General features: G+C 35.4%; 1 protein-coding gene across 2 annotated transcripts in view; it reads left to right on the top strand.

Moving 5' to 3' along the window:
- The window catches only part of LOC145666549 (uncharacterized), a 73,469-nt gene that overhangs the window by 43,462 nt on the left and 16,971 nt on the right, over nucleotides 1-13,036 (top strand). The window contains exons 3-5 of one of the 2 annotated variants that reach the window (XM_081733868.1): nucleotides 1,844-2,013; nucleotides 2,531-3,069; nucleotides 11,932-12,092. In XM_081733868.1, coding sequence (XP_081589994.1) covers nucleotides 1,844-2,013; nucleotides 2,531-3,069; nucleotides 11,932-12,092 — 870 coding nt within the window. The remainder of the gene's footprint in view (nucleotides 1-1,843; nucleotides 2,014-2,530; nucleotides 3,070-11,931; nucleotides 12,093-13,036) is intronic. The other variant, XM_081733869.1, reaches the window with a different exon arrangement.

The following is a 13,036-nucleotide window of genomic DNA, read 5'->3' as shown; positions in this document are numbered from 1 at the left end:
TGTCTTCTACGATGCATAGGAAGGGGAATCTTGTATAATACATCTTTATAGGCTTTTTGCAGAACCCGAAGAGTGGCGATACCACGCGAGGAAAGTGTTCTCTTCAGGAGACCAAATCTGCAGAAATCCATCGAGCTAACGTTTGGTGAAATCACTGGTTAATACCGTGGCCTCCATTCGTCTGGGCGTAGAATGAAATATATGTGATCAGGCTTGTTTTGGTCCTAACGGACTCAACCTGGGTTACCAGTATTTTGGCAGTTAGTGTCACCTCATGTTTGTTTAAAGCCCCCTCCCTCCCCAGGAATACCTTCTGATATTATCAGTGGTTTCTGGTAGTATGCAGAGTTGATTTTATAACTTTCAGTGACCTGACGAAAAGTGAATCTTCCATTATAGCAGTATCCGGCGACGATTATAAGTCCTTTCGAGAAAGTTGCGATGCAGTGATGGATAGTTTCTGGACTTGATTTGGTCGTCGAAGTGAAAGTTATGGCGTGAATTTTACCGCATTCGGATAGATAAATCTAATCTTTATCCATTGTAGCGACGAGCTCCAACTTGTTACCGAATGAATGGAGCTCATAGAGGATTCTAGAGTTGGTCTTTCTTTTCCAACGATGGGCCTCACTTAGGTAGTGTCCTTGGCACTAGAATACCTTCCTTAGATTTAATTTGTCGCGCAGTATGTGGTTCATAGTCTCTGGAACACGCGTAGCCGTACGGCCGTGACACGTTGTGCATGTAAGAGAGGGGATTCTTCGTTTTCCTCATCATCATAGGTATTCTGCCATTATTAGCAGGTCACTTGCCGCAGCTGAGAAGCTTTCCATGCTCAACGGTTTCCAGCTAACCTCTTTGTCTTCACGTACGATTTTTCTGTTTTGATATCATCCTTCAATTGTAGCTTCCTTTCTGTCCCCCTCTGTCTTTTTTCTCACCATAGCCTCTAGCACGTTCCTTATGATACAGTTTTTTCTTAGTCAGTTTGATTAAAAATATATAATTTTCTATAAGTGAAATTTACAGTGTCAAGTGAAATATTCAGTGTATTTTGTTTTTAGGTAATTGATGGTTATTTCTGTAGTGATCTATGAATAAAAGAAACAATATTAAAAATATCAGGGAATATCTTTTCCACAAGAGCTACAAAATGCGAAATTTTATTTGGAAAATGCGACAAAACACGAAATATGAAAAACGAAACGCGAAATTTTAAAATTCTTTGTGCGAAAAACTCGTGCCCCTATCCATGATGCTTGTGCCACATACAGTACAATACTCCACACGAAGCTTTTTATGTGTCTTTTCTCAACTGTTTATTCGAGATAGTATTTTCTTCCTCCTAAAGGCTTCTTTCGTCATTCCTATCCTTGTTTTATTTCACGTTCATACTTCATATCATCATTAATAATAGTACCCAGTCATGAAAACTTGTCATCTGTTCTATTTTCTTTCCTCGTATATTTGACACAGACCGCTTTGTTTCAATCACCATGACTTTTGTTTTTCTAAGACTTACTTTCATCCTGTATTCTTTACAGCCCCTCCTCAAGTTTTCTAACATCTTATTTATTTTCTTCCTAGATTCCGCAACAAACGCCATATAATCTACAAACCATATACACTTAATCACTCTGCCTGTTACCGAAATGCCGTGTTAATTATGTAGACTCTTTTTCATTATCTCTTCTAAATAGATGTTAAATATTTCTAGATAGAAGATTCTAGATAAAAATCGTATCAGCTTTCATGATTTCTTTTTTCTAAGAGTGAAAGGATTTGAAACGTCTTAGAGTATATATTTATCCGAAATTATATTAATTAATATTCATCATTTCAGGATGCCCCTTGGCACTCTGGCAGGGGAGTTTAAGCCACCATTAGGCACCGGGATAGGCGAGAGAGAAAGCCCAGGAAATGCAAAGAAGAAACGGCGAACATCAACGGCTGTTTCTGCTCCAGCTCAGTCTTCACCCGTGCTCTCTGACCTTCTTCCACCACCTCTTACAGGTACGTAGACATGTCATCAAACAATATGAAGAATGATATATTTAGTTTTAAGCTTTCGGTTGTTGGTATTTAAGTGGTTGGAGTATATCAGTACCAAAGACATGTGTATCATACCAGAAGTTTCCTCTAATCGTAATTAGCTTTTATTTGTAGATGGGACCTGGAATCAAACCAGGGACCCTTCGCAGCAGAGGCGAGAGCGGTTTATCAGTGACTCACTTCAAATGAAACTACTGTGAAATAAAGTGCATAAGTTATACTTCAAGCTAATATTTCAGAATATAAAACCTAGTTAAGGAACGCGTAAGACATGGATAATTGATATTTGCAGACATCTTTGTTGAAACATAAATTGTGATATTTCAAGTTTTGGAACTAGGCAATATACAAACAGTTATTTTAGATTTTGTTTAAATGCTTGTGCACTGTTAGGGTATCCGTTGATATCTTGTTTGTAAACTTTTGACATGTATTTCCTTTCGTTAAAAATTTAACTTTATTTATTTTTTTTTCACAGGATATGGCGATACCATTGTTGCCTCGAATCCTTTCGATGATACGCCTCCACAGCAAACTCCATCTCCCGTGACTGTCGGTCACCATCATCATCATCATCACCGCCATCATCAGCCGCCCCATCCTCCACACCATCAACAGCATCACCAACCACATCAACATCATCATCATCATCATGGAAGTCACGCTATGAATCATATGAATCATCATCTAGGCAACATGAGTGGTATGAACAACATGAGTGGCATGAACAGTATGAGTGGAATGAACAGTATGAGTGCTATGGGTGGAATGAACAATAAATGGGACATGTCTCCCATGAGTGGGATGGGAGGGATGAATAATATGGGAGGTATGGGTCCTCCCATGAATAGTATGAACCATATGAACCCAATGTGTGGTAATAGTTGTGGAGGAATGCCAGGAATGGGAAATATGCCTACCCCTAATAACATGCACATGGGCATGCCAGGACCTGGCGGACCTAATTTCAATAATCCCGGAATGGCACCAAAGCCAATGCCTGTTTCGAGTGGTAAGGTAAGTGGTCATTTTCATTCTATCTCAGAGAGGGTTTTGAAGGATTTGTTTACACAATTTGTCTAGCAAACTTCAGGTTGTCCGTGATTTTTGTAAGAGCAGTGAGAATAATTTTATAAATAACTTTTTTTTTAAAGTAATAATTCTTAGTTAATTACGTTGCATTCACATAGTGTACTTTACATTTCATTTCAAGTAGTTTTGTTGTCTAAGTCACATCGTCTCTATGCGACCTTAAATTGCACTAGTATGTTCTAGTCCATAACACTAAAACTAAAGTATCTAAAGCCACAAACTGCTTTATATTAAGGTGATAAAATTAAAACTACATGTTGATAGCTCCTTAGACATGTAGTTATCAAAATTTCCGTCATTATATTCAGTTGGATTTGTGTTTTCAGAATACATTTACCACAGTAACATATTGTCATATTAATGCGTTAGTTTAGAGTTTAACATTCCGTTTCAGCATCGGGACTATATGAGACTCTACTTATTGCTTAAAGTGGGAGTCGAACATTACTGAGATTTGTACACGAGGTAAGTACTTTCACAGGAAGTCAAACAACTTTGTCACGTGCGTTAGCCTCTTGTCCTGAAAGGGTCACTTGATTATATTGAAAGAGTTATGGACTATTTGAACCAAACATTTTGGAATATGAACAACGTAAAGTGTAATACCTGTAAAAGAGTTTCTTATTAACATTTTTTGATTGGAGTGAGTGTATACATGTTTATAATAGTAGTCCGTGTTGTCAAGAATTCCAGTGTTTTCATTTTTCGCGTGTATGCTGTAGTTCACGATTTTTTGTTTGTTTGTTTGTTGCGTTTATTACATTTTTCCTCCCGCCTTTGGCTAAAGTTGAGTAAGTAGTAAGTGGTGATAGAAAGCATTCACTGTATGAAAATGTTGGCAAAAATGTTTTAAAAAAATAATAAAATTAAAATTAAGTTTGATTGAGTGCATCCTAGCAATCGTGCTTTGGAGGGATGTTTGTCGTAACGAAGGGAAATTCATTATTTTCAAGGGAGTAAAATGTTGAACCTGTTGATTTAAACCCAGTATATAGATTGTCTGCCAAACACATTAGCTTCTATAATCAAAATTTCGTACGCAAGTAAAGAAACAAACAGAAAAACCCTTATCTTAAGACTTGAAGCGACACAATATGGCTGGAAAAGCTCGATGTATGGTAAAGAAATATGAAGCTTTTTAAACGATTCTTCCATTGCATTTTGACACCGGATCTAATCCCATTTCTGTTCCTTTCTTTTTCTTTATTCTTCCTTTTTATTTCTTTTAAAACAATAAGATATCTGTAAGATTTTGATATTCTTAAAAACTGAAACAACATATAAGAAAATAACTTATGTTAAGTTTTTCCTTTAATTTACGTTATCTACTCAAAAGCACAATACTATCAGTAACAGCTCTTGTTTGCTTGCTTCTTCCATCACTCCGTCGCATAGCAGACAGACCAACTTCGAATACGCTACAACACAGTACATTACACAATTTTCACATTTGCTTTTAATGTAGAGAATTGTTTCTCAGAATGTAGTTCTTGGATCACCGGTGATCCACAGCGTGGTTCCGGGTGGACGATACGGAACATAATAATTTTCCAATCACATCAAGATGTATAAACTGTATGCACTAGTAATTTAGTTTTGCTTGAAATAGGTATTTGAATGATTCTTTTTATACTGTCAGTAAATAATAAAATAGCAATATATAAAATGTGATTACGTTAGGTTTGTAAAACAGTTTCTGAGAAATTATTTTTGTATCTACATACAAAAATTACTCGCAAGATACCTAATGAGAAATATGTAATGTTAACTCCTCAAGTGGCAGTAATGAGTGTTAAATTCCAATAGAAGTAGATATTATTATTATTATTATTATTATTATTATTATTATTATTATTATTATTATTATTATTATTATTTGTCTTTTTAAGTATCCTCATGTGAAGTGAAGAGCGATCGTGTAATCGGTAAATACCCTGGGTTCGATCCCCAGTGGGGACGGATTTTTTTCTTATCCTACCCTCGTCACAATGCGGCTTTCAGGTTCGTCCATCCTTCCTGAAATGAGTACGTACGGCAACCGGAGCATGGTTCGACTACATCACCTCTCTATGTACCGAAATTAAGGAAGTCCATTAGACATGTTCCGTATTAACTCACCCTTTACTTTCCATATGTCAACCAGGGAAAGGTTGTACAACACTGGTAGACTTTCAGATATTTTTTTTTTATGATAAAGCGGAGTAGTTGTAACACGTGTTCCGTCCTGGAACATTTCTTCCTTGGAAGGAGAATACAAACTCGAGGGGTGACATGTTGGATATAAATTGTACACATTGGTTGATCGGTTATTTTGGAGTTTAGCGTCCGAGGCTATACAAAACTTGGATGGGTGGAATATGAACCATCATAATGCGTTCAATGTTTTCAAGTTCTCCCACCAGGAATCGAATCCAAGACGCCGTGCACGAAAGGCATGTGCGCTAGCTACTGGACCAGAGAGGAGGGCTAATAATAGAATTGTAATTTTTTGTGTTACTTTTAAAGCTTTCGCGACACAAGTATACCTGCTACATAATATTAACACTTGCCTTATATCCTTTCATTTATAAGACTAAATACAAGATATTAAATATGTATGTAATAATTAAAACTGTTGAAGTAAAATATTACTTAATCCTTTAAAAGCTCTTTTTCATTCTTACCTTTTGTGGAAAAACATGATTGTATTTAATTCTATAATCCAGTTGTATTTAATTCCGTTTTCCATTTGTAAGTTTCATATAATACATTTTCAGCAGAAAAAGGAAGTTTAAAAGATAACTCCATTAAGCAAATGTCATTGTAAAGCTTACATTATAAAGTAAAATCATTATTTAACAAGCCAAAAATTATAAAGTAAAATTACCAAACGCGTCTTCTTGTATGTTGTGCAGATACTCTTTGTGATTTAGCATGTTTCTCGGTCGGTAGTTAGCATCTCCTTGGCACATGATCTAACAACCTTATATGTATTTCATTGCCCGTGCTCGAAGAACCGGTGAAACAGGGTTTAGCAGCTCAAATTTTTGAAAATAGTTAATATATACCTCGAACTTGGTTGTTGTCAAAACATTTTCATTAAAATGAGTATCCTAAAGGGGAAGAGGAAGTCCGAAATTTGTGCCAAAAACAGTTTCTTACGTTAGGAAGATGAAACTGTGTACATAAATTTCATATTAAAAACTATTAGGCATGTCAAAGCGTTTTAGAAATTCCTCTTGTAAAGAAAGAAAGAAAAAATCTCTTTTTTCAATATTTAAGAATTACATCGAGGTCATCACAGCAAAACAGTTGACCGTTTGAATTGATGTCTTTTAACATAATGTATTTAGCAAATTGGCTCCAGGTAGGTTAGCACTTATGTTAGAAAGGTGAAGCTTAGTAAGTAAACAAACAAACAAAGCCGTGAGCACATGCTCCATCGTCTTCAAAAATTCCGCTTTTAAGGTAAAAAGAGTTCAACAGTCAGATGTTCGTTCAATATATAAAAGTGACAACGAAGTAGTCTAATCACGGGAAAACGGGGAAAGCGTTTAAAATGAAGTTTTGAACATGTTCAGTACTTTAGCGGGGTCAGTTGGCACTCGCTGGAAATTCAGCCAAATTTTGACACAATTTAGAGCTGGTCATCTGAACCCAAATATAACATTTTAGGTAGAAATGCACACGGGGACGGAAGTAATGAGGATTTGAATTTTCGTATTGAAAGTCGGTGAGAAATAGAATTTGATGTGCACGAAATAAATAAAACTTATAACAGGATTTCAACACGTGGACATCTGATTAACAGATTATTCACCCAGGCCTCTTGGGTATTTATTACGCATATCTAAACTACACAGCAGCGCTCTAATTGTTGCTAACCGATTAGAGCTGCATCAAAATTTGGTTTAATATGTATGATGTAATGTACTGTATTACATAGTTGTGACATATTTATAATTTTCTTACATCCATACCCTTTGCAATAAAACGCAGAGTCTTTGTTTTAAAAAATCGTAAACAAGATTCGAACCTATGCTAAAATGACGTTCTGCGTACAACTCCGTTTTGCTAAGTACTGCATCAAGAATTCACTCTAGAAGTTGTCCATCTGTGTATATTATTACCTTGGTGATCTACAACTCGTAAAAGCATGAATTCTGTTTCACCTAGTAAGCCAGATTTTGATTTAATTTTTGTGTGTCATATTTTAATGACTTTTCATATATAGCAATTACATATTTACTTGACGCCGCACCCAGATAGTCAATATCTTTGCTCCAAATGGTCATGTTACTCTGTAGCAAAATGAAGGGAAAATCTATTTCCCTCTATGTACAGATCTGAGGGAAGTAAGGATCAACGGTATTTTTTTTTCGAACTTAGTTCTTTTTCCACCGTCTGGGTTTCTGTGACCTGAAGTGTGCAATACACAATATCTTGGAGATAGACTACTTATGCTGGACCTCGGACTTTGAATGCAGAATAGCCAGAGCGTCAGTGAAACAACAGACAGTTTGCTCAAGGAGACCAATACAGTATCTCATTGCTAAAAGGAGACCAATACTGCTCCATCTTTATTTTCAGTTTTTTAACGCTGAATCTTCTTGCTAGAACCGTGAAATCTATAACAACACTGAAAGACCCGTGGGGACAAAGTACTTCATGTGGAACTGGTTAAAGAAATTTCTTTGTCATTTCTTGGAAAAACTTGGTTAACAGACTTTCTCCAGAACCTTCTTTGTAAGAAAAAATTATGTTGGTGTGATTTCTTACTTAAGCAGACTGTTGATGTCATATTTCCTGGCTCTAACAATGTCAGTATATCGAAAAACAATGGCACTTCCCTTCAGCGCATTCGCCGCGACTTCTGTCTTCTGTTTTTCTTCTTACACCTTCTTTTCTTATTTGGATTCATTAATACTTTTGATTTTATGGTGACGTGTTCCTAGATGAGGCCACTTCAGTTGAAACGAGGTTATATCTTCATCCACCACCTATCCAGTAAAGATATTTCTTAATTTGTAGTTTTCCTGATTATTTTCGTCAAACAAAAAGTATTTCCTCTTCCCAGAATGAATTTCACAATGGGAGTAATGAGTTTCTAATTTCTTGGTGTAGCTGATGAATATTCATGGTGTAGAAAACATTGGTCTTCGTTCATAAGATCACATATATTGCGCAAAAGGTAAGAATTCTTTCATGCTTAATTATACCATGCTGAACAACTGCTTTTCTTCGCCTCCATCTTCTCCATGTCCTTCGGCTTTTTTGTTGTAATGCTGCTCCAAACCCTGATCAATTGGAATAGAACTGAATTTGCAAGAAGAACCTTTCACTACAAACCTACCAGTAACAAAGTCATCGTATATTGTGGGAAAATGGTTTTGCAACATCTGACAGTCCTATAGAAACGCTGCTCTTCACCGGGAATAGTTGAGTTAATCAAACGCAAACAACAAAGAGACTACTTTAGTCACTGTGTTAACAAACAGTTCCCAGTTCGCTTCCCTGAGTGCATGAGTTAAGTTCCGTAACACTGGATGAAGATAAGACACAAACTGATGCCAGTATTTGAATGTCACTGTTCTGCATACTATTATCCACAAATGTCTGAGGGATTAATCGTAAGCAGACAACTGATCGTTTACGGAATACACGTTTTTTCTGCGTTTCTCGTACGCATTTGAATTCAGGGATAAATTCAGTAGGGCTCTGACGCTGCCAGTTCTTTACTTATCGTGGTGTTTCTATGTTAAAGAAATGCTAACCACTGTAAGCGCAACATTGCTTCTCATAAAATGCTAAAACCTCTCAACCCTCCTGAATAGTGCGTTCCACTTTAACAACGTGTGAGAATACTCTTTAACAACATGGATCCAAATGTTTGTCTCAAAAAATACATTTTCTGCACCATTATCCAAAAGCTAATGACCGAGAGAGGTCATGATTTCTTTTGAGAAGTGGAAAGCTCCCAACCCAATGAAGATATTTTAAAATTTGTTTGGTAACAACAACTGAATTTTTTTTAGCGATTCTGTAGACGCCTTCAATATACGAAAGAAATGTACAGTGCTGATTTGTTTAAGCCGAAATCCGAAAGCATTTGTGTAAACTTAATTTCATTCAACTTTGTTCAGATGAAACATTTTCGTCGAACGCGAAATTTTGCGACAAAGTGAACATAAATACAAAATAAAGAGGGCGAAAGAAATCCAATGGACCACACCTAAATCATGTGACCAGGTTTTTGTATAAAGAAGTAGATCACCCAAAACATTAAACTGAAGTCAAACAGAGGGTACTTTCCAGTGCCACGGAACCAGAGCACCCTACCACTTGGCTGCCATATTGATGGCGTTATTGTAAGTCGATGTCCAAATTCTATTTCCGCCAGGAGATGCAGATTCCCAGAATAATTTATTACAGTACTAGTTAGCTTTCCAAATGTTTTTTTCATCTTAATGTGTAAGAATACTTCCGCTTGTCACTTCGTTTAGCGCAATCTAGGTTCTCAAAATCCAGCACCTTGGGCTACATAAAATGATCAAACTACTTCAGTTTTTAGGATACAGAAATAATATAGGTACCGTTTGGAAGGTAAGATTCTACTCAATAACGTTTACTTCAAGCTGTTTTTCCGTATCTCTGGCAGTTTCGTAGTAATCTGGTATGAAACGAATATAACGAAACTGAGAAAGTTATTTATTTATTTATTTACTTATTTTTTGCAATAATAGCCGCCTATTAAAAATGTTGGCAACATAAAGGAGCAGTATTAAATCACTTGAAACATGCATTAATGTTACATGTCATGTAACCATGTCTTTAATTTGGCACCAGAATGAAGTTCGTATTTCAGTTTTGTGATAAGATATTACCATGTAAGCATAAATAAACGTAGTCACGTGGTCGCCATATTATAATCCAAGATGGCGGCCTTACCGACTACAAGTGGACTACCCCAAACATGAATCTGAAGTCAAACAGAGGGGACCTTTCAGTGCACACGGGACCGTAGCAGGCGCCATGACTACTTGCTACGGACCTGCTTCAACGTAATAATGAGCTTAACAAAGCGAGACTTATTGAAATATATATCTTGACAGTATGTGATGTTAGAATCACATAGTGGGAAATATACCACTAAATTACCCACAAGGAAACAAAATTTGTTTATGACAGTCCATTCATATAAATATAAAAGTATATTTTTTAAAAAACTAAGAAAAAAATAGATCAAATTCAGCCTCTTTTACACAGTAGCAAAGTAATAAATTCGTAACTTTGTGCATGATTTTCGAACACTTAAGGTATGACGTATTTGATCTTTTTTATTCTTAAACAAGAAGTTAATAAATTAATCCTTTAGACATGATCAAATTATATTCTAATGTGGAAATTTGGTTCAATTTTGTGAAAAACTTCACCTTTGAAGCTAAAAAATGATGTGCCGAATGGTTGTTAATGAAAATAAAATGATATTGATTAGTTTTGAGTATGATTAGAGAAGTGAAACTACTTAAATGGCATTTATATGAATATTTTCATGCTTAAAATGCTACTTAAAAGTGTCTGCCCATACCTCAGTTTCCTCAATACAACTAGTGTGCCTTTAACACAGGTTTCTGAAACTTGGATATTTACGTAGAGCGAATACTAGTTGCTGTGTATTTTCTTGGCCCGATTACGGTAGGTCCCATACTTCTCGAGCTATTGAGCTTTTAAATTTTATTTTCCGTTGTATTCGGCAGCTTATAACTTCGGAAGGAAGCATTTTCCGCCTTATGTTAGAAGGCATGTTTTGCTTCTTTCGAGGTCTCCTACAAGGTAGCTATCTCCGTTATCACCATTATTTTAGCATCCGGTAAAGTTACTAAAAGCATATTTGCACAACGTGTTTGGAATATCTGTACAATGCTTGTTACTTGACAAAAGCAGGATACATTGTTCTTACTGAGTACAATATAAAGCACAGGTACGTTCACTACAAAACAGATCTCATTACAAGTATTTATAGACGAAGAATCACTTTTTCTTTTCTTTTCTTTTCTTTCTTTCTTTCTTTTTTTGGTATAGTATATATCACAATGATTCTTACTTTGCAAGGGAGGATATGTGCTCGTACAAATCATACTTTTAAAATTTTCCCAGCTGAGCCTCTCCTGTCCGATGCGGTTTCGATGTAAAATAAATAAACAGCTGGAGAAATATTTAAAAATAAGTTTTAAACATTTCTTATATAATTAATAATGAACCTAAAATTTTTATTGCAGAATGATCTATCAATCCCTGAAGTATTTACTTGAATAGTAAAGCAATTTAATTATTGTTTTATTATCTTAGTGCAGGTTGTGTTAGTTGTGATGAATAAGAACATGTTAGTAGGTATTCTTAGGGTTTGCCCTGTACTTCTATTTCTGTAATCTACTTTTTTCGTTAGCCTACAGAATAAAATAAAAATAAACAGATCGTTCAACGTTTCTTCGAAAGTGTGCCAACTATCTCTAAAGACAATGAAAAATTAATTTCTATTTTGTCAGTTTCAGATGCATTACATTTCCCCCTATCAAAATAACATTGTGAATATAAAACTTTAATATTCAGATAAATTCTACTACTATTTTTCAGCAGTGACTGTTAAAAAGTACGCTGTTGAGGTAAATCAGAAGTCGCAAGGATCATGTTAAACCATTGTGAAAAAGCTTTCCTTTCTAGAGATAATATTCCGTCGCCAATCGAATAAGTGTGACATACAGTATTAGATACTTTAATGTGTGTTCTTATAATACTTGTATTTTGTAGCCTTCCTGTTTTCAGGTATACCCGCCCGATCAGCCGATGGTGTTCAACCCGCAAAATCCAAATGCTCCTCCTATCTACCCATGTGGAATATGTCACAAGGAAGTCCATGACAATGATCAGGCAATTTTATGTGAATCAGGATGCAATTTTTGGTTCCATCGGTACGTAGTTTGAATAATCTAATAATTAGAAAGATAAAGTGGAGTTTCCTAATGAACATTCTATGTCAAAATGTACGAGAAAGTTAATCAATTTTATCACTTTTCTTGAGATATGCTTATTTCATCCGTGTTCAGTCCCTTTACAAGTATTTCATTCATTTCATTCGCTTAGAATGGTATACATTTCGAACAATTATTTACACTGTTCGAAAGTTTGGTAGCCCAAAGTCCATTAAATCATACAGCCAATGACAATATTTAGCGTCTATTAAAAAACAAGTCTATCAGTTATTTTAAGACTGTAATTTTTAATCAAGTCCGAGTTAACTTTGCAGTGATAATTGGCATTGGTACTGCTTTAGTACGAATAATTGAGGAAATCTGTATTCTCTATAATATGTTAGTTTAAGAAAAAAGTGTATTGAATAAAATACCAAAAACAGTAGTTGTAAAGTTGTCATTTATTTTGTTTACTTTTTATACTGGAATGTAAAAGTATCTAATAAGAAAGCTATGTAAGTATAGAACCAAAATTCCCTAGCAAGAACAAATCTTACTAGTTTGCTTGAAAAAACGATGTTGAAATAAAATATTCGTTAAATTTCAGATACTAAATTGATACACAATCCATCCCTAGACAGGTAGAGAGGTGGAAATCGTCTCTGATTTTCATTAAATTTGAACATAAGAAACTTTGAGAGGATCTGAGAAAAACCCTACCTTCTGAACCTTCTTGAGCTCATGTGGCTTACGCACATTTTTGGCGCCAGGGTGCAGTCTGATGAAAAGAAAATGACTAATAAGATTTATTTAGATCTCTAAGCATCTGCTATTGGAATATTTCTTCGTAGCTTGCTAATGAGTAAACTGTCACTATAATATGGGCGCCCGGGTTGCTGGTCCAGAATTATTGTGGATAGTCAATATGTTAATTTTGTATCAGA

The sequence above is a fragment of the Thermobia domestica genome, chromosome 12 (genome assembly GCF_964235325.1).
Source record: "Thermobia domestica chromosome 12, izTheDome1.hap1.1, whole genome shotgun sequence".
NCBI lineage: Eukaryota > Metazoa > Arthropoda > Insecta > Zygentoma > Lepismatidae > Thermobia > Thermobia domestica.
The sequence above is the reverse complement of the archived record's forward strand: the minus strand, read 5'-3'. Positions and strand labels throughout refer to the sequence as shown.